Below are 22,424 nucleotides of genomic sequence, written 5' to 3' on the forward strand. Positions count from 1 at the left end.
CTCTGCACATCCTCCAGTACAATCACATCCTTCCTACAGCGTGGTGACAGGAACTGCACACAGTGCTCTAGCTGTGGCCTAACCAGTGTTTTATACAGCTGCATCATAACCTCCCTGTCTTATAGTCACTGCCTCAGTTAATAAAGACAAGTGTCACCATATTGCCTTCTTAACCACCTTATCCCCCTGCCTTCAGGAACCTTTCCACACACAGCCCAAAGTCCCTCTGGCCCTCTGTCCGAGCATCCTACTGTTCATTGTATATTCCCTGGCCTTGTTGTCCAGACTGTCCATATTGTCCTAGAAACATAGAGGATAGGAGGAGGAGGTTTCGAGCCTGCTCCACCATTCATTACGATCATGGCTGATCATCCAACTCAGTAACCTGATCCCCACCCCCACCTCCTCCCCCCAAATAAGCTTTGATCCCCTTCGCCTCAAGTGCGATATCTAACGGCTTCTCGAAAACCTGTAATCAAAGGCCCTCCTCCTCGCTATTTCCCACACACCTATTTTATTGCATCCCCGATAACAAAGCACTCACGTCCTGCTAGAGCCCCTTTGACAGAGCAGTAAGTGACTGTCAGAACCTCAGCCCCAGGTGATCACACACCAAGTGATGGTTAGCTAAACAGCAGAGATCAAAGGGATTGACCAACACTAGTAAAGACAAGAACTGGTTACGATAACCTGTTTGCCAAAGGGCTTAATACCAGCACAGCAAGCCTTGTTAAAGGAAAAATAGTTCCCATATAAACCACAACAATATGGATTGATAGGCACTCTCCTGAGAATAAATACACCATAAGATATCATCATTCACACGCACCTTTAGGTGGGCAGAATCTGGTTGAAGATGGAGCTTGCTTTCCAATCTGTCTGAAAAGGGTGCGAACACTTGACAAACCAAAGAGCTGGCTCCCCTCGAGAGATCAATAACATCCCCCCAACCCAACACTTCACACCAGCAAATGTCCCCCAGTTAGCAGCATAGAATTTCACAGCACTGGAGGCCTTTGAGCCCATCGTATCTATGCTAGCTCCTGAAAGAGCGACCCAGCCTGCTGCATTCTCCAGCCCTGTCTCCGTCACCCTCTACACTCATCAGTTTCAGGTATGTATCCAGCTCTCTTTTCAAACCTCTCTCCCAGGCAGCGCATTCCAAATCCCGGCAGCGCTCCTAGCGAAGAAGCTTCTCCTCATCTCACCCTGAGCTCTCGCACTGACCACCCTGAAATTGTCACCCTGTGTCACTGATATCCCAACGAGTGGAAACACATTACTCTCCTTCACCCTGTCTCAACACCTCACCACTTCATCTCTGCCTGACTTCTCTCATCTTTCCTTGTCTTGAAAATTCCGCGTCTCCGGTATCATTCTAGTAAATCTCTTTTGCACTCTCTCCCACTCTCTCTCTCGGACTTTAACATCCTTCTTCAGGTCAGGAGCCCAGAACTGAACACTGCTCTGAATGTGCCTTGACCAATGAAGTGTGGAGGTGTAGCATCACTTCCTTGCTTTTACACTCTGTGTCTCTGTTTATAAACCCAAGGATCCGATCAGCCTTCTTAACCGAGCCCGCCCACCTTCACAGAATGATGTTCTTGATGTGGTTCCAAGCTGGATGACAGCGTTAACTGAAGGGTTCTGAGTTAACAGCCGTCACTAGGAACCAGTCACAATAAATGTCAGAGACACAGTCACTGACGGAGGGAGAGAGAACAGGCAGGTGGCTTTAAGACGCAGGTGGCAGGCGAAGGAGGCCATTCAGCCAACCTACTCAGTACCATCCCATTGTTAAAGAACTAATTTCAGCCCACAATAAAGGCCAAAGTTCCCATAAAAACAAAGAACCAAATTCTGAAATGGTTTCAATGGGGTCGCCATGGAGATGATGTTTCCCCTTGTGTGAGGAGACAGTCATGAATAAACCTAATGGGAATTCAGGAGAAACTCCCTAACCCAGAGAGGGGGGACAATGTGGGACTCGCTCCAGCGGGGAATGGGTGAGGAGAAGGTGGGACTCGCTCCATGGGGAGTGGAAGAGGAGGAGGTGGGACTCGCTCCCGTGGGGAGTGGGGGAGGAGAAGGTGGGACTCACTCCCGTGGGGAGTTGGGGGGAGAAGGTGGGACTCGCTCCCGTGGGGAGTGAGGGGGGGAGAAGGTGGGACTCGCTCCCGTGGGGAGTGGGGGAGGAGGAGGTGGGACTCGCTCCCGTGGGGAGTGGGGGAGGAGGAGGTGGGACTCACTCCCGTGGGGAGTTGGGGGGAGAAGGTGGGACTCGCTCCCGTGGGGAGTGAGGGGGGGAGAAGGTGGGACTCGCTCCCGTGGGGAGTGGGGGAGGAGGAGGTGGGACTCGCTCCGACGGGGAGTGGGGGAGGAGGAGGTGGGACTCGCTCCGACGGGGAGTGGTTGACAAGAATAGTATTGATGTGAAAGGGAAGCTGGATAAATACACGAGGCAGAAAGGAATAGAAGGAGAAGTGATGGGGGTGTGATGGAGAGGCAGGGGGTGGAAGGAGGAGGGTGGAGGGAGGCAGGAAGAGCAGCAGCATTGGGTCACACAGCTGCTTCTCTGTTGTTCGCTGTGTGGATCGAATTCCAGAGAATCAGAATGAGGTGACTGGAGAGTTTCGGGCAGGTTCTCCAGGTGAGGAGACGTTAACTCCGTGATAACACGTTCACCTCCCCAAGATAAAAAATAACAGGAACCCAATGTTCAAACCTACCTCAAGCAAAGACTTGACAGAGCGCAGAAGAGGAGGAGGCACTGAGACATCCTGCAGGTGGGAACTACTGTAGGAGAACCTGTAAAAAGTACAGCACGGGGTTAGATACAGAGTAAAGCTCCCTCCACACTGTTCCCCATCAAACACTCCCAGGACAGGTACAGCATGGGGTTAGATACAGAGTAAAGCTCCCTCTACACTGTCCCCCCATCAAACACTCCCAGGACAGGTACAGCACGGGGTTAGATACAGAGTAAAGCTCCCTCTACACTGTCCCCCCATCAAACACTCCCAGGACAGGTACAGCACGGGGTTAGATACAGAGTAAAGCTCCCTCTACACTGTCCCCATCAAACACTCCCAGGACAGGTACAGCACGGGGTTAGATACAGAGTAAAGCTCCCTCTACACCGTCCCCCATCAAACACTCCCAGGGCAGGTACAGCACAGGATTAAGTGGACAGTGTAACGTTTCTACCTGAGAGCCTCCATATCCTTCACCACGTCCACTTTTGACTGGAGTTCCATCAGCTCCTCTTTATTCTCCGCTGCGAGGCTCTCTATTGCTGCGAGGATGTGGTTCGGTGCGTAACTCGCACTGACCCCCTGTGATGGCAAAAATAGAGACCACACTCCAAACATTTGTACACAGCACTGCCAGCTACTCCAAACAGAATTACACTTCCCCACTGAGAGTCAGTGTGTGTGGGACCCGTACCCCAGTGAGAGTCAGTGTGTGTGGGACCCATACCCCAGTGAGAGTCAGTGTGTGTGGGAGCCGTACCCCAGTGAGAGTCAGTGTGTGTGGGACCCGTACCCCAGTGAGAGTCAGTGTGTGTGGGACCCGTACCCCAGTGAGAGTCAGTGTGTGTGGGACCCGTACCCCAGTGAGAGTCAGTGTGTGTGGGACCCGTACCCCAGTGAGAGTCAGTGTGTGTGGGACCCGTACCCCAGTGAGAGTCAGTGTGTGTGGGACCCGTACCCCAGTGAGAGTCAGTGTGTGTGGGAGCCGTACCCCAGTGAGAGTCAGTGTGTGTGGGAGCCGTACCCCAGTGAGAGTCAGTGTGTGTGGGAGCCGTACCCCAGTGAGAGTCAGTGTGTGTGGGAGCCGTACCCCAGTGAGAGTCAGTGTGTGTGGGAGCCGTACCCCAGTGAGAGTCAGTGTGTGTGGGACCCGTACCCCAGTGAGAGTCAGTGTGTGTGGGAGCCGTACCCCAGTGAGAGTCAGTGTGTATACGAACACTCACCTCTATCTGGTTCAGCCACTGTTGATAATTGCCACTCTTCACGTCTCGAACCCCATCGCTGCGTGAAGAACAGATGATTTTGGATAAATGTTGGGTAAAAAACAGCCTCTCCAATTCCTTCACCCCCTCCCTGTCTCTGTAACCTCCTCCAGCTCCTACACCCCCTCCCTATCTCTGTAACCTCCTCCAGCCCCTACACCCCCTCCCTATCTCTGTAACCTCCTCCAGCCCCTACACCCCCTCCCTGTCTATGTAACCTCCTCCAGCCCCTACACCCCCTCCCTATCTCTGTAACCTCCTCCAGCTCCTACACCCCCTCCCTATCACTGTAACCCCCTCCAGCCCCTACACCCCCTCCCTATCTCTGTAACCTCCTCCAGCTCCTACACCCCCTCCCTGTCTATGTAACCTCCTCCAGCCCCTACACCCCCTCCCTGTCTATGTAACCTCCTCCAGCCCCTACACCCCCTCACTGTCTCTAACTTCCTCCAGCCCCTACACCCCTCCCTATCACTGTAACCTCCTCCAGCCCCTGCACCCCTCCCTATCACTGTAACCTCCTCCAGCCCCTGCACCCCTCCCTATCACTGTAACCTCCTCCAGCCCCTGCACCCCTCCCTATCTCTGTAACCTTCATCACTTACTCCCACCTTATGAAACCTCAGTGCTTCTTCACTTTGCCCTACTGTTCAACCTTTCCATGGGATCCGGGTCCTCATCTCTGGAGTTCTCCTGGTTAAGGGGCCGAGGGTTCTGACAGAAAGCTGAGAGAGTTACTCACCTGTTGCCTCCTTGCGCTGTCTGCTGCTCATCATAGAGTGACTTTAAGAGCTGGAACCTGGTGAAACAAGCTCCCCGAACATCTTGCTGAGAGAGAGAGAGAGAGAGAGAGAGAGAGCACATTATAATTCCGACAGGATTTCAGAGGCAGAGTCTGTACACAGTCAATGATTACAGTGTGGGAAGAGGCCATTTACTCTAACTCTCTGTTGAGTAACCCAGTCTTCCGCTCCATTCCCATAATATTGCAAACCTATTTCCCGCAATCTCCGTCCAATCTCTTTATGAAATCATTCCCTGTCTCTGCTTCCACCACTGTTGTAGACAGAGTGTTTTGGTTCATTATTGGGTAATGGAGCCAAGGCCTCGTGTTATTATTTGTAAATCTGAGTATACTTTCAACACTGCTACTTCCTGAAATAATTAAAACTGGACATAAATTTCAAAAGGGAGGAATCTTCAGTCCATTCCTGCCGGTGGGAATATCTGGTTCCGCTGAATCCAGTGTCCATCTCTCCACCCTGCCTGTCACCCACCGAATCAACAGGAAACCCCATCGATAGCAATGGGACCAGGTGACCAACTCATTTGTGTCTCTTATCCCTAAAGGTATGCCAATGACCGTGTGGACAGTCCACATTCAAAGGGATTTATATAAAGGCCACCTGCATTTCTTCTGTGGTCTTTGTCCTGTGAACCTCTCCTCATCCCCCCCCCTCCTTTATTGTACTCATCAAGAGCAGGTAATGTTATGCCCCTCCTCGTGTTTGAGTGTGTAAGAATAAACTAACCCTCTACAAAGAAATTCCAGCACAGGATCAGGCCCTTCAGCCCCTCCAATCCTGCACCGACCATGCTGCCCCGACTGAACTAAAACCCCCTACCCTTCTGGGGATCATATCCCTCTATTCCCATCCTATTCATGGATTTGTCCAGATGCCCCTTAAAACTCACTATCGTATCCGCTTCCACTCCCTCCCCCGGCAACGAGTTCCAGGCACCCACCACCCTCTGTAAATAATCTGCCTCATACATCTCCTTTAAACCTTGCCCTTCACACCTTAAACCTGTGTCCCCGAGTAATTGACTCTTCCACCCTGGGAAAAAGCTTCTGACTATCCACTCTGTCCATGCCTCTCATAATTTTGTAGACTTCTATTAGGTCTCCCCCTCAACCTCCGCTGCTCCAGTGAGAACAAACCAAGTTTCTCCAACCTCTCCTCATGGCTAATGTCCTCCACACCAGGGCAAATTTTTTCTGTACCCTCTCCAAAGCCTCCACATCTTTCTGGTAGTGTGGCGACCAGAATTGAACACTATATTCCAAGTGCAGCCTAACTAAGGTTCTATAAAGCTGCAACATGACTTGCCAATTTTTAAACTCAATGCCCCGGTCGATGAAGGCAAGCATGCCGTATGCCTTCCTGGCTACCTTCTCCACCTGCATTGCCACTTTCAGTGCCCTGTGTACATAAGAACATAAGGAATAGGAGCAGGAGTAGGCCATCCAGCCCTTCGAGCCTGCCCCGCCATTCAATAAGATCATGGCTGATCTGTCGTGTCTCAGTTCCACATTGCCGCTCTCTCCCCATAACCCTTAATCCCCTTGCTTATCAAAAACAATCAACCCGTGTCTTAAAAATATTTAGCGAGGCAGCCTCCACCACCTCAACGGGCAGAGAATTCCAGAGATTCACCACCCTTTGAGTGAAGAAGTTCCTCCTCAACTCCGTTCTAAACCACCCCCCCCCCCTTTATCTTGAGGCTGTGCCCCCTAGTCCTACTGTCCTTTCTGAGCGGGAAGAGCCTCTCCACCTCTATCCTATCCATCCCATTCATCATCTTATATGTCTCAATGAGATCTCCCCTCATTCTTCTAAACTCTAATGAGTACAAGCCTAGTTTATTCAGCCTCTCCTCATAGCTCAGCCCCCTCAACTCCGGTATCAGCCTAGTGTACCTGTACACCCAGATCCCTCTGCCTATCAATATTCTTAAGAGCTCTGTCATTTACTGTATATTTCCTATCCGTATTAGACCTTCCAAAATACATTACCTCACATTTGTCCGGATTAAGCTCCATCTGCTATCTCTCCACCCAAGTCTCCAACTGATCTATATCCTGCTGTATCCTCTGATGGTTCCCATCGCTATCCGCAAATCCACCAACCTTTGTGTCGTCCGCAAACTTACTGATCAAACCAGTTACATTTTCCTCCAAATCATTTATATATATTACAAACAGCAAAGGAACCAGCACTGATTCCTGAGGAACACCACTTACCACAGCCTCCATTCAGAAACACACCCTTCCACTGCTACCCTCGTTCTAGTCCCCCTGACCAGACGAAACATCCATCAGGGTTCCACGCTATCAAGCCCCTCTCAGTATCTGAGGGATGTTTTAATAAATTCATCCTCATTCTCCTAAAGTCAAATCGATACAGGCCCCAATCACCCAGCCTTTCTTCACCATATATCTGACCTCACAGTGGAGTGAACCTTCTCAGGTGAGTCATTCAGCGCAGAAAAGGTCCCTCAGCCCATCGAGTCTGCACTGACAATAACGACCCCCAAAGTGGCACTTCTCCCATATCCCTGCACTTCTCCCATATCCCCGCACTTCTCCCATATCCCCGCACTTCTCCCATATCCCAGAATGTTTTGATATTTCAGGCGCTGATCCAGATTTTTTTTGAGGTTTCCAGCCTCCATGGCCCTCCCAGGCAGAGCATTCCAGATTCCCACCACCCTCCAAATCCCCTCTGAATCTCCTGCCCCCCCACCCTAAAACTGCCCCCTCGTGACTGACCCCTCAACCCAGGGGAACAGCTGCTCCCTGTTCACCCTGTCCCTACCCCTCAGAATCTTACCCACCTCAATCATGTCCCCCCTCAGCCTTCCGGAGAAAACAATCCCAGCCTATCCTGTCTCTCCTTACAACTCAAACGCTCCATCCCAGGGCAGCATCCCGGGTAAATCTCCTCTGCACCCCCTCCAGTGCAATCACATCCTTCCTATAGTGAGGTGACCAGAACCGCACACGGTGCTCCAGCTGTGGCCTCACCAACGATCTGTACAGCTCCAGCATCACCTCCTCACGGTTATACTCGGGAGGCAATGGCCTAATGATATTATCGCTAGATTATTGATCCAGAAACAGAGACTATTAATGCAGAATCTAGAATAATGTTCTGGGGACCCAGGTTCAAATCCCGCCATGGCAGATGGTGGAATTAAGAATTAACTGATAATCATTGTTGATTGTCAGAAAAACCCATCTGGTTCCCTTTAGGGATGGAAATCTGCCATCCTTACCCAGTTTGGCCCAGATGTGACCCCAGTGCCACAGCAATGTGCTTGATTCTCAACTGCCGTCCAAGGGTAATTAGGGATGTATAATAAATGCTGGCCAGCTGGCGACACCCATGTCCCACGGATGACTATGAAAAAGACCTTGTACAACTGCAAAAAAACTTGCTGACTTCAATGTTCCATTTCCCTCGCAATAAATTCTAACAAACCACTGGACAATCCACTTACTTACCAGAACCTCGGGCTCCTGACCAGTCCCATGCCACAACTTGCCACCGTGTGCACTGCCCACTCCGACCCCTTGTTCTGCTTTACTGTGGGAGGGGATAGGGGAGGGGAGAGGGGAGAGGGGAGAGGGGAGAGGGGAGAGGGGAGAGGGGAGAGGGGAGAGGGGAGAGGGGAGAGGGGAGAGGGGAGAGGGGAGAGGGGAGAGGGGAGAGGGGAGAGGGGAGAGGGGAGGGGAGGTGGGGGAGGGAAATGGAAATGGGACAGAGAAAGAAAGTGAAAAAATGTCAGCAACTTTAATTGTGTGAAAGTGCCTCGTGAAGCAAGTCATTCTGGGCAGAATCCTCCTCAGCACTGACCCTCTGACAGCGCGGCGCTCCCTCAGCACTGACCCTCTGACAGCGCGGCGCTCCCTCAGCACTGACCCTCTGACAGCGCGGCGCTCCCTCAGCACTGACCCTCTGACAGCGCGGCGCTCCCTCAGCACTGACCCTCTGACAGCGCGGCGCTCCCTCAGCACTGACCCTCTGACAGCGCGGCGCTCCCTCAGCACTGACCCTCTGACAGTGCGGCGCTCCCTCAGCACTGACCCTCTGACAGCGCGGCACTCCCTCAGCACTGACCCTCTGACAGTGCGGCGCTCCCTCAGCACTGACCCTCTGACAGTGCGGCGCTCCCTCAGCACTGACCCTTTGACAGCGCGGCACTCCCTCAGCACTGACCCTCTGACAGTGCGGCACTCCCTCAGCACTGACCCTCTGACAGCGCGGCGCTCCCTCAGCACTGACCCTCTGACAGCGCGGCGCTCCCTCAGCACTGACCCTCTGACAGCGCGGCGCTCCCTCAGCACTGACCCTCTGACAGCGCGGCGCTCCCTCAGCACTGACCCTCTGACAGCGCGGCGCTCCCTCAGCACTGACCCTCTGACAGCGCGGCGCTCCCTCAGCACTGACCCTCTGACAGCGCGGCGCTCCCTCAGCAAGCGAACAGAAAGGGGGGATTGTTCCCCCTGCCCTAGCTCACCTGCCAATATGTCTGAAAGTGTCTAGTCGGTTATCCACCTTCTTGCTCTGTTCCTGAAGCCTCTTCCTCTGGCTTACTGCTCGCTGCAGGAAGGCTTTCAGCAGAGTGTTGCGATCTTTCAGATCCTGCAGCCTCTCACAGGTCTCCCTCAGTGTTTGCTCTATATGGAAATAGTCAGTAACATGAGGAAGGGCTGGTCCACCGCCGCTCTCGTTACACAGTACCCGTCCCATTGTACCACTGCCTGCTCTCTGAAAGACCCATCAAGGGAAGGTGGCCTAGTGATATTGTCAATGACCTACTCATCCAGAGACCCAGGGTGACCCGGGCTCGAATCCCACCACAGCAGGTGGGGACATTTGAATTCAATAGCAATGGAATTAAAAGTGTCATCATCGAATCCCTGCAGTACAGGAGGCTATTCAACCCATCGAGTCTGCGGCAGTGCGGGCTTGTTGGGCCGAAGGGCCTGTTTCCCGTGCTGGGTTGTTCTTTGTTCTAACCCTCCAAAGTTGTATGTTACCCCATAATCTGACATATTTACCCCACAAAATCCATCTACATACCTTTGGGCACTATGGGGCAATATAGCACGACAATGCACCTAATCCACACATCTTTGGACTCTGGGAGGAAACAGGAGCACCCGGAGAAAAGCCACGCAGACACGGGGAGAACATGCAAACTCCACACAGACTGTGATGTAAACTAGGAATCGAAACTGGGTCCCTGGCGCTGTGAGGCATCAGCGCTAACCACTGTGCCACCGTGCCCCCAGGAATCGAACCCGGGTCCCTGGTGCTGTGAGGCAACAGTGCGAACCCACTGTGCCACCGTGCCCCCCGGGAATCGAACCGGGTCCTTGGTGCTGTGAGGCAGCAGTGCTAACCCACTGTGCCACGCAATGACTATCATTAGCCACTGTGGGTTCAGTAATGTTCTTTAGGGATGGAAATCTGCCATCCTGACCTGGTTTAGTCTGATCCACAGCAATGTGGGTGACTCTAAACTGCCCCTCAGAAATGTCTCGGTGTGAGTCACTCCAAGGGGCAATTAGGAATGTGAAGTAAATGCTGGTCCAGCCACCGATACCCACATCCCATCAATAAATCAAAAAAGCCAATTTGCCCCCATTCTCTTCCCTGCTTTCTCTCCTCACAATCACTGCCAATTTTCCCCTTCCAGTATTTCCCCAGTTGCCCCTTTTGAAAGTTCCTATTGAATCTGCTTCCACCGCCCTTTCAGGCAGCGCCTTCCAGATCACAACAACTCGCTGTGTGTCCAAAATAAAATTCTCCCCATCTCTCCCCCACTCTCTGGTTCTTTTCCCGATTCTCTCCAATCTGTGTCCCCTCTGGTTACCGAGCCTCCTGTCACTGGAAACACTTTCTCCTCATTCACTCCATCCAATCCCGCTACCCTCCTGCCCCAACCTTTAACCCTCTCTGCTCCGAGGGGAACGATCCCAGTTTCTTCCCATTTCTCCATGTGAATTGAAGCCCCCTCATCCTCGGGAATGCTCTCGTAAATCTCCCCCTTAGCCTTCTCTGTTCCAAAGGGAATGATGCCAAAGGCAGGAAGGTGATGGCCTAACAGTATTATCACTAGACTATTAATGCAGAAACTCAAGTTCTGGGGGACCCGGGTTCGAATCCTAACACGGCAGATGGTGGAATTTGAATTCAATAAAAACAAAATCTGGAATTAAGAATCTGCTGATGACCCATTGTTGGAAAAACCCATCTGGTTCACTAATGTGCTTTAGGGAAGGAAATCTGCCATCCTTACCCAGTCTGGCCTACATATGACTCCAGAGCCACAGCAATGTAGTTGACTCTCAACTGCCCCCCAAGGGCAAGTAGGGATGGGCAATAAATACTGGCCCAGCCAGCGACACCCACGTCCCAGGGATGAATAAAAAAAAGCAGTTCTCTCAGTTCAGATGACGAACTGAAATCCTCTCATCGATCGGAACGTTCAGGTAAATCGATGAAATGTTGAAAATGGACATTTGATTAGACTGACTCACCAGGCTCTGGAAAAGGCTATTCAATCCACCTGCTGTGTACTGGTGCTCCTGCCTCACACACCCTCTTCCCACCCACCTCAACATTTCAACCCCATCCTTCTATTCTTTTCTCCCTCATGTGTTTACCCAGCTTTCCTCTTCAATACATCGATATTCACCTCAATCACTCTCCATAGGAGCGAGTCCCACATTCTCCCCCACTGCCCGTGGGAGCGAGTCCCACATTCTCCCCCACTGCCCGTGGGAGCGAGTCCCACATTCTCCCCCACTGCCCGTGGGAGCGAGTCCCACATTCTCCCCCACTGCCCGTGGGAGCGAGTCCCACATTCTCCCCCACTGCCCGTGGGAGCGAGTCCCACATTCTCCCCCACTGCCCGTGGGAGCGAGTCCCACATTCTCCCCCACTGCCCGTGGGAGCGAGTCCCACATTCTCCCCCACTGCCCGTGGGAGCGAGTCCCACATTCTCCCCCACTGCCCGTGGGAGCGAGTCCCACATTCTCCCCCACTCCCCGTGGGAGCGAGTCCCACATTCTCCCCCACTGCCCGCGGGAGCGAGTCCCACATTCTCCCCCACTCCCCGTGGGAGCGAGTTCCACATTCTCCCCACTCCCCGTGGGAGCGAGTTCCACATTCTCCCCCACTGCCCGTGGGAGCGAGTCCCACATTCTCCCCCACTGCCCGCGGGAGTGAGTCCCACATTCTCCCCCCACTCTGGGTAAGGGAGTTTCTCCCGATTTCCCCATTAGAGTTATTAGTGACTGTCACATATCGGTGTCCCCCTAGTTCTGTTCTCTCCCCCAAACAAGTGGCTTGTCTTTGTGAACCTTGCATTCGTTTACTGAGGTCACCCTCTCAGTCCCAGCTATTGTGATAGTTATCACCTCTGGGATCCAGTTTAGGAATGTTTCTGGTACATTCTCCAATGCCTTCCAGTCCAGTTCTGGTTACACAGCTGGCTGGTTCAGCGCGTCAATGATGGTGGAGTGAGAGATTGTCTGGATAGGGGAGAGTGGAGCTCACTGCCGTCCACAGTTACTGACAGCCGCTGATGAATAGCTCACCCTCAATGTCCTGCTGCTCTCGGTCACTGCTCTCATCCAGCTGCTGCACATCTGCCCTCAGAGACACCAACTGTTCTAGAAGCTTCCTCCTCTTCTCCTGCTCCTTGCCAGACAACTTAACCTAGCGGAACACAAGAAAAGCTGCAGAAAATTCAATCCTAATGGTGAATGACAACTGGACTTGCAAACAGGGAGCTTTACTCTGTATCTAACCCCGTGCTGTACCTGTCCTGGGAGTGTTTGATGGGGGACAGTGTAGAGGGAGCTTTACTCTGTATCTAACCCCGTGCTGTACCTGTCCTGGGAGTGTTTGATGGGGGGGGAACAGTGTAGAGAGAGCTTTACTCTGTATCTAACCCCGTGCTGTACCTGTCCTGGGAGTGTTTGATGGGGACAGTGTAGAGGGAGCTTTACTCTGTATCTAACCCCGTGCTGTACCTGTCCTGGGAGTGTTTGATGGGGGGGACAGTGTAGAGGGAGCTTTACTCTGTATCTAACCCCGTGCTGTCCCTGTCCTGGGAGTGTTTGATGGGGGACAGTGTAGAGGGAGCTTTACTCTATCTAACCTGTAGATGCCCAGAGAGCAGACATTGAGACATTTTTTACAAAGTGTTGCACGGACAGGTCTTGTCCTCGCCACTCACCTGAGAGCCTTTCACCCACCGGTTCCTGATTAATGAGTCAAGGAAAGTCTCAAAAGTCTGTGCAGAAAAATAACCTGTTATCCGGATAACCAAATTCTACCCATCTGTATTTCCAATCCTTCCATTGGCTCCTGGTTGCACATGATTTCTGTAACTCCTCTACTCCCTCCCTATCTCTGTAACCTCCTCCAGTCCAGCCCCATAAGCCTCTCCCTATCTCTGTAAGACCATAAGACAACAGGAGCAGAATCAGGCCATTCGGCCCCTCAAGTCTGCTCTGCCATTCATTCGTGGCTGATATTTTTCTCATCTCCATTCTCCTGCCTTTTCCCCATAACCCCTGATCCCCTTACTGATGAAGAACCTATCTCTGTCTTAAAGACACTCAATGATCCGGCCTCCTCTGCGGCAAAGAGTTCCACACATTCCCCACTCTCTGGCTGAAGAAATCCCTCCCCATCTCTGTTTTAAAGGATCGTCCCTTTACCCTGAGGTTGTTCCCTCTGGTTCTAGTTTTTCCTACTAGTGGAAACATCCTCTCCACATCCACTCTATCCAGGGCCTCGCAGTATCCTGTAAGTTTCAATAAGATCCCCCCTCATCCTTCTAAACTCCAACGAGTACAGACCCAGAGTCCTCAACCCGTTCCTCATCCGACAAGCTCTTCATTCCAGGGATCATTCTTGTGAACCTCTTCTGGACCCTTTCCAAGGCCAGCACATCCTTCCTTAGATCCGGGGCCCAAAACTACTCTCAATTCTCCAAATGGGGTCTGACCAGAGCCTGATACAGCCTCAGAAGTCCAACCCTGCTCTTGTATTCTAGCCCTCTTGACATGAATGCTAACATTACATTTGCCTTCCTAACTGCTGACTGAACCTGCACGTTAACCTTAAGAGAATCATGAACAAGGACTCCCAAGTCCCTTTGTGTTTCTGATTTCCAAAGCCTTTCCCCATTTACAGAATAGTCTGTGCCTCCATTCTCCACCTGACACTCTCTTTCCACAAAGCCCTTCTGTCAGTGCTGCACCTTTGGCCAATGCTGTCAGCATTACCACTTGATCTCACTGACTTCATGGAATCTGGTGCTTTGAGTGTAAGAGCAAGGAGGTGATGCTGGAGCTGTACAGAGCGTTGGTGAGGCCACAGCTGGAGCACCGTGTGCGGTTCTGGTCACCTCACTATAGGAAGGATGTGATTGCACTGGAGGGGGTACAGAGGAGATTTACCCGGGATGCTGCCCTGGGATGGAGCGTTTGAGCTGTAAGGAGAGACAGGATAGGCTGGGATTGTTTTCTCCGGAAGGCTGAAGGGGGACATGATTGAGGTGGTAAGATTCTGAGGGGTAGGGACACGGTGAACAGGGGTCAGAGTTTTAGGGTCAGAAGATTGAGAGGGGATTACAGGGGAGCTGCACAATGGTTAGCACAGCTGCCTCACAGTGCCAGGGACCCGGGCTTGATTCTGGCTTTCGATCACCGTCAGTGCAGACCCTGCATATTCTCCCCCTGTTTGCGTGGGTTTCTCCGCACAGCTGTGTGGGTTAGCTGGATTGGCCATGCTAAATTGTCCCTTAGTGTAAGAGAAAGCAGCAGGATGAATCAGTATGGTTACTGGGAAAGGTCTGTGTGGGATTGTGGACCGAATGTTCTCACTCTGCACTGTAAGGATTCTATTATTTGAGAAAAGATTCACTCACAGGGTAGTGGGAATCTGGAATGCACTGGGTCAGTGCTGAGGGAGCGCCGCACTGCCAGGGGGTCAGTGCTGAGGGAGCGCCGCACTGCCAGGGGGTCAGTGCTGAGGGAGCGCCGCACTGCCAGGGGGTCAGTGCTGAGGGAGCGCCGCACTGCCAGGGGGTCAGTGCTGAGGGAGCGCCGCACTGCCAGGGGGTCAGTGCTGAGGGAGCGCCGCACTGCCAGGGGGTCAGTGCTGAGGGAGCGCCGCACTGCCAGGGGGTCAGTGCTGAGGGAGCGCCGCACTGCCAGGGGGTCAGTGCTGAGGGAGCGCCGCACTGCCAGGGGGTCAGTGCTGAGGGAGCGCCGCACTGCCAGGGGGTCAGTGCTGAGGGAGCGCCGCACTGCCAGGGGGTCAGTGCTGAGGGAGCGCCGCACTGCCAGGGGGTCAGTGCTGAGGGAGCGCCGCACTGCCAGGGGGTCAGTGCTGAGGGAGCGCCGCACTGCCAGGGGGTCAGTGCTGAGGGAGCGCCGCACTGCCAGGGGGTCAGTGCTGAGGGAGCGCCGCACTGCCAGGGGGTCAGTGCTGAGGGAGCGCCGCACTGCCAGGGGGTCAGTGCTGAGGGAGCGCCGCACTGCCAGGGGGTCAGTGCTGAGGGAGCGCCGCACTGCCAGGGGGTCAGTGCTGAGGGAGCGCCGCACTGCCAGGGGGTCAGTGCTGAGGGAGCGCCGCACTGCCAGGGGGTCAGTGCTGAGGGAGCGCCGCACTGCCAGGGGGTCAGTGCTGAGGGAGCGCCGCACTGCCAGGGGGTCAGTGCTGAGGGAGCGCCGCACTGCCAGGGGGTCAGTGCTGAGGGAGCGCCGCACTGCCAGGGGGTCAGTGCTGAGGGAGCGCCGCACTGCCAGGGGGTCAGTGCTGAGGGAGCGCCGCACTGCCAGGGGGTCAGTGCTGAGGGAGCGCCGCACTGCCAGGGGGTCAGTGCTGAGGGAGCGCCGCACTGCCAGGGGGTCAGTGCTGAGGGAGCGCCGCACTGCCAGGGGGTCAGTGCTGAGGGAGCGCCGCACTGCCAGGGGGTCAGTGCTGAGGGAGCGCCGCACTGCCAGGGGGTCAGTGCTGAGGGAGCGCCGCACTGCCAGGGGGTCAGTGCTGAGGGAGCGCCGCACTGCCAGGGGGTCAGTGCTGAGGGAGCGCCGCACTGCCAGGGGGTCAGTGCTGAGGGAGCGCCGCACTGCCAGGGGGTCAGTGCTGAGGGAGCGCCGCACTGCCAGGGGGTCAGTGCTGAGGGAGCGCCGCACTGCCAGGGGGTCAGTGCTGAGGGAGCGCCGCACTGCCAGGGGGTCAGTGCTGAGGGAGCGCCGCACTGCCAGGGGGTCAGTGCTGAGGGAGCGCCGCACTGCCAGGGGGTCAGTGCTGAGGGAGCGCCGCACTGCCAGGGGGTCAGTGCTGAGGGAGCGCCGCACTGCCAGGGGGTCAGTGCTGAGGGAGCGCCGCACTGCCAGGGGGTCAGTGCTGAGGGAGCGCCGCACTGCCAGGGGGTCAGTGCTGAGGGAGCGCCGCACTGCCAGGGGGTCAGTGCTGAGGGAGCGCCGCACTGCCAGGGGGTCAGTGCTGAGGGAGCGCCGCACTGCCAGGGGGTCAGTGCTGAGGGAGCGCCGCACTGTCTGTCAAGGTAGTGGAAATCTTACAACCTTTGAGGAGAATTTGGATGAGCACTTGAAATATAACATTTAAACTGATTCAGAGGGGGGATGGGAACCTGAATGTAGCTCCAATGTACAGGAGGATGAGAATAGGGAGGTCATGGATAAGGTTTCTAGGTCACAGCAGAGTATTGGCAGGCGGGAAGGTGGTTTGAAGTGCGTATACTTTAATGTGAAGAGCATACGCAATAAGGTGGATGAACTTGCAGCCTGGATTGGTGCCTGGGACTTTGATGTTGTGGCCATTACAGAGACATAGATAGAGCAGGGACAGGAATGGTTGTTGCAGGTTCCAGGGTTCAGATGTTTCAGTCAGAGCAGAGAAGGTGGTAGAAGAGGGGGAGGCGTAGCATTGTTAGTCAAGGACAGTATTACGGTGGCAGAAAGGACGTTTGATGTGGACCTGTCTATTGGGGTAGTATGGGCTGAGATTAGAAACAGGAAAGGAGAGATCACACTGTTGGGAGTTTTTTTTAAATAGGCCTCCAAAAAGTTCCAGAGATGTAGAGGAAAGGATAGCAAAGATAATCCTGGATAGGTGCGAAAGTAACAGGGTAGTTGTTATGGGGGACTTTAACTTTACAAATATCGATTGGAAAAGCTATATTCAAGCACATTAGAGGGGTCAGTTTTTGTCCAATGTGTGCAGGAAGGTTTCATGATACAGTATGTAGATAGGCCAACAAGAGGTGAGGCTACATTGGACTTGGTACTGGGTAATGAACCAGACCAGGTGTTAGACTTGAAGGTAGGTGAGCACTTTGGTGATAGTGACCACAATTCGGTTACGTTTACCTTAGTGATGGAAAGGGATAGGCATCTCCTGAAGGGCAGAAGTTATAGCTGGGGGAAAGGTAATTATGAGGCTATTAGGCAAGATTTAGGATACATAGGGTGGAGTAGGAAACTGCAGGGGCTGGGAACATCTGAAATGTGGAGCTTATTCAAGGAGCAGCTAATGCGAGTCCTTGATAAATATGTACCTGTCAATCAGGGAGGAAGTGGTAGAGTGAGGGAACCGTGGTGTACTAAGGAAGTTGTATCTCTGGTGAAGAGGAAGAAGGAGGCTTATGTAAAGATGAGACGTGAAGGCTCAGTTAGGGCACTGGAGAGTTATAAATTAGCCAGGAAGGAGCTAAAGAGAGAGTTAAGAAGAGCTAGAAGAGGACATGAGAAGACTTTGGCGGATAGGATCAAGGAAAATCCTAAAGCTTTCTACAGGTATGTCAAGAATAAAAGATTGGTTAGGGCAAGATTAGGGCCAGTCAGAGACAGCAGTGGGAAGTTGTGCGTGGAGCCTGAAGAGATAGGAGAGGCACTGAATGAGTATTTTTCATCAGTATTCACGCAGGAAAAAGTCAGTGTAGTCAAGGAGAATACTGCGATACCAGGTAGTAGACTGGACGGGATTGAGCTACATAAGGAGGAGGTGTTGGCAATTCTTGAGAGTGTGAAAATAGATAAGTCCCCTGGGCCGGATGGGATTTACCCTTGGATTCTCTGGGAGGAGATTGCAGAGCCTTTGGCTTTGATCTTCATGTCATCATTGGCTTCAGGTATAGTGCCGGAAGACTGGAGGATAGCAAATGTTGTCCCCTTGTTCAAGAAGGGGAGTAGAGACCGTCCTGGGAGTTATAGACCGGTGAGCCTTACTTCTGTTGTGGGCAAAGTTTTGGAAAGAATTATAAGGGATAGGATTTATAATCATCTAGAGGGAAATAAATTGATTAGGGATACTCAACACGGTTTTGTGAAGGGTAGGTCATGCCTCACAAACCTTATCGAGTTTTTTGAAAAGGTGACCAAAGAGGTGGATAAGGGTAAGGCAGTTGACGTGGTGTATATGGATTTTAGCAAAGTGTTTGATAAGGTTCCCCATGGTAGGCTATTGCAGAAAATGCAGATGCATGAGATTGAGGGTGATTTAGCAGTTTGGATCAGGAATTGGCTAGCTGATAGAAGACAGAGGGTGATGGCTGATGGGAAATACTCAACCTGGAGTTCAGTTACAAGTGGTGTACCTCAAGGATCTGTTTTGGGGCCACTGCTGTTTGTCATTTTTATAAATGACCTGGATGAGGGTGTAGAAGGATGGATTAGTAAATTTGCTGATGACACCAAAGTTGGAGGAGTTGTAGACAGTGAGGATGGATGTTACAGTTTGCAAAGGGACATAGATAAGCTGCAGAGCTGGGCCGAGAGGTGGCAGATGGAGTTTAATGCGGAAAAGTATGAGGTAATTCACTTTGGTAAGAATAACAGGAGTACAGAATATAGGGCTAATGGAATGACTCTTAGTAGTGTTGACGAGCAGAGGGACCTCGGGGTACATGTGCATAGATCCCTGAAAGTTGGCACCCAGGTTGATAAGGTTGTTAAAAAGCGTACGGGGTGTTAGCTTTTATTGGTAGAGGGATTGAATTTCGGAGCCGTGAGGTCATGTTACAATTGTACAAAACTCTGGTGCGGCCACACTTGGAGTATTGTGTACAGTTCTGGTCGCCGCATTATAAGAAAGATGTGGAGGCATTGGAAAGGGTGCAGAGGAGGTTTACCAGGATGTTGCCTGGTATGGTGGGAAGGTCTTATGAGGAAAGGCTGAGGGACTTGAGGTTATTTTCATTGGAGAGAAGAAGGTTACAAGGTGACCTGATTGAGGCATACAAGATGATCAAAGGATTGGATAGGGTGGATAGTGAGAGCCTTTTTCCTCGGATGGTGATGTCTAACACAAGGGGACATAGCTTTAAATTAAGGGGTGGTAATTATAGGAGGGAGGTCAGAGGTAGGTTCTTTACTCAGAGGGTAGTGAGGGCATGGAATTCCCTGCCTGCAGCAGTTGTGGACTCGCCAACTTTAAGGGTGTTCAAACGGTCAGTGGATAGGCATATGGATAACATTGGAATAGTTTAGGTTAGAGGGTCATTAGATTGGTTCCACTGGTTGGCGCAACATCGAGGGCCGAAGGGCCTGTACTGCGCTGTAATGTTCTATGGTCATTCAAGGATATGGGATGACTACAGGAAAGTGGGATACTGTGACTTGTGAGTTCCCCTCCGCCACCCCCAGTCCACGATCCAGCAGACATGCAGTCCTGTGCACCTATCACTCAAAGCTCTCCGGGGATGGTGTTAAAACCTGGACACAATATGAAGGATACCACTCCAGATTCCCCTTGATATTCCTCACTTTCCTGTCGGAGAGAAAAGGATCAGCTTCAGCTCAAGAAGACCAGATGTTAAACTCTGACACTAAACACCGAGGGCAGACGTCAGTCACTCAGTGACGAGGCAGAGGACACACAATGGGTCAGGGGCAAGGGGGCGCCACGCTGCCAGGGGGCACCCAAGGGGCGCCACGCTGCCAGGGGGCACCCAAGGGGCGCCACGCTGCCAGGGGGCACCCAACGGGCGCCACGCTGCCAGGGGGCACCCAACGGGCGCCACGCTGCCAGGGGGCACCCAACGGGCGCCACGCTGCCAGGGGGCACCCAACGGGCGCCACGCTGCCAGGGGGCACCCAACGGGCGCCACGCTGCCAGGGGGCACCCAACGGGCGCCACGCTGCCAGGGGGCACCCAACGGGCGCCACGCTGCCAGGGGGCACCCAACGGGCGCCACGCTGCCAGGGGGCACCCAACGGGCGCCACGCTGCCAGGGGGCACCCAACGGGCGCCACGCTGCCAGGGGGCACCCAACGGGCGCCACGCTGCCAGGGGGCACCCAACGGGCGCCACGCTGCCAGGGGGCACCCAACGGGCGAGGGGACATCGCACTGCCAGGGGACACCCAAGGGGGCACTGCACTGCTGGGGCACTGCATTGCCAGGGGGCACCCAAGGGGCAAGGGCACACCACACTGTCAGGGGGCAGCCAGGGGGCACCCTGCTGCCAGGGGTCAGTACTGAGGGAGGGAACATTGAGGGGGTAGGGGCAGGGGGAGTTTGTGCTGACATCCTGGTTCCAGAATTGGTCCCGTCAGCAATGGGTCAGTGCCACCAGGTGACGTTCTTGCTGCTGTCTGAGGGGCAGGTAAGTTTGTAGTGTGGGTGTACCTACACCACACGGGGACTGCAGCAGGTTCACAAAGGCGGCTCACCCACCACCTTGGGTGGCCAGGGCACACACATCCCGCGAATGAAGTTTTAAAAGTTGCTGGAACTCCAGCTGAAGGCAGCAAAAGTCACTCACTCTTTTGTGTGAATGTGAAGGACCACGTAGTCCCAGATGTCTCGACACTGGCCACTGCACAGACTGAAAAGAAACAGGTAGCAAAAATTACATTCATCATTCGGAGATCTGGGTTGACATCATTCAGAAATATTTATAATCCTGAGATATAAAGACCATTTTCAAAATTAAACTCGGAATTTGAATCTTCGTGGAAAAAAGGATGTCCTGTCGACGCTTGCTGCTTTGCACAAATCAAGGCAAACGCCAAGTTTTAAATCTTCCTCATTACTTACGCTGCCGTCTTTGAAATTTGGCATTTGTCCAGATGTGTGGAATACAGAAATGATTTGAGGAAAAGGTTGTGTTCAAAAAGTCACACCCAAAAGATCCACAACACAGAAATCAGACTCACACATTATACACTTCAACCACTGCCGGTGGGAGCGAGCCCCGCACTCTCCCCCGCTCCCCGCCGGAGCAAGCCCTGCACTCTCCCCCGCTCCCCGCCGGAGCGAGCCCTGCACTCTCCCCCGCTCCCCGCCGGAGCGAGCCCCGCACTCTCCCCCGCTCCCTGCTGGAGCGAGCCCCACACTCTCCCCCGCTCCCCGCCGGAGCGAGCCCCGCACTCTGGGTAAGAGTTTGTCCTGAATTCCCCATTAGATTTATTACTGACTGTCATATATTGATGTCCCGCTAGTTCTGCTCTCTCCCCCACACAAGGGGAAACCTCTTCTCTATGTTGACCTTATTGAAATCCTTGAAGAATTGAAGCTGTTGATCGGGTCACTCCATCTGCCTTCTCCTGTCTAAACAGCCCCGGCATGTTCAGTTTATCCTGATGGTTATAACCTCTCAATTCAGTTCACATCTTTGGGAGCAGTGTTGTGGACAGTGCGGTGAGGATAAAGTGAGAAGTGAGGGTACATAACAATCACATGGTTATAACTCTCCGTACTTTCGCAAAGCGGTCTCAGATGGAATGTTCTCAGCGCGGATTCCCATCCCGAGGGCCCAGTTCTTTAGCTTTGTCACCGTGTCCTCCATTCCCTGGAAAATCAGAGGGTTAATTCGCAGAAATTTGTCAAATTACTTCCGCTCAAAGACATCTATATCATCCCCCCTCAACACCACCATTTACCCCTTCCCCAGATTAATTACCCTCACAGCTCTGCCCTTTCCCCTATTCAATCCCCACACTTTCCCTCTTTATCACTCTCCCATTCACCCCCCCATCTTTAACCATCTCTCACCAAACTTCCACTCCCCTCCCACTGCCCCAATAGACCCCCTCCCCACTGCCACACACTCTCCCTCTCCCTCACTATCCCACTCACTCTCACTATCCCTCCTCTCCCTCACTATCCCACTCACTCTCACTATCCCTCCTCTCCCTCACTATCCCACTCACTCTCACTATCCCTCCTCTCCCTCACCTTTCCTGCCGCCTTTCTCTTCGGATCCGCTTCCTGCGTCTGCGCACTGTCCACTCTTCGCCCCGCCCCGCCCCCTCCCTCTCTCAGCCCCGCCCCTCGCTCGCCTCTTCACTCTTCGCCCCGCCCCCTCCCTATTTCTCTGCCCCACCCTCCCGCTCTCCGCCCCGCCACTTCCCTCCGCCCCGCCCCCTCCCCCTCCCCCTCCCCTATTTATTTCTCTGCCCCACCCTCCCTCCGCCCCGCCCCCTTCCTCCTGTCCTCCGCCCCGCCCCTTCCTCCAGCATTCCGCCCCTCCCCGCTCACAATCCTGCGCCTGCGCACTGTTTGGACAGTTTAAACTGGTGCTGCGAGATTTCTTTCGGCGCATGTCCGCAGTCAGCCCCGCCC

The 22,424-nt window shown here is 53.5% G+C and overlaps 1 protein-coding gene across 1 annotated transcript in view; it reads right to left on the reverse strand.

Moving 5' to 3' along the window:
* Window positions 1-22,069, reverse strand: part of haus5 (HAUS augmin-like complex, subunit 5) — a 33,074-nt gene extending 11,005 nt beyond the window's left edge. Inside the window, 12 exon segments of the mRNA XM_080183325.1 lie at window positions 2,730-2,808; window positions 3,208-3,335; window positions 3,977-4,034; window positions 4,758-4,843; window positions 8,304-8,385; window positions 9,320-9,479; window positions 12,411-12,531; window positions 13,055-13,079; window positions 19,594-19,626; window positions 20,623-20,685; window positions 21,560-21,651; window positions 22,038-22,069. Coding sequence (XP_080039451.1) covers window positions 2,730-2,808; window positions 3,208-3,335; window positions 3,977-4,034; window positions 4,758-4,843; window positions 8,304-8,385; window positions 9,320-9,479; window positions 12,411-12,531; window positions 13,055-13,079; window positions 19,594-19,626; window positions 20,623-20,685; window positions 21,560-21,648 — 924 coding nt within the window. The 5' untranslated portion in view covers window positions 21,649-21,651; window positions 22,038-22,069.
* Window positions 22,070-22,424: the final 355 nt, after the last annotated feature.

The sequence above is a fragment of the Carcharhinus amblyrhynchos genome, unplaced genomic scaffold (genome assembly GCF_965287045.1).
Source record: "Carcharhinus amblyrhynchos unplaced genomic scaffold, sCarAmb.v2.hapA chromosome_250, whole genome shotgun sequence".
NCBI lineage: Eukaryota > Metazoa > Chordata > Chondrichthyes > Carcharhiniformes > Carcharhinidae > Carcharhinus > Carcharhinus amblyrhynchos.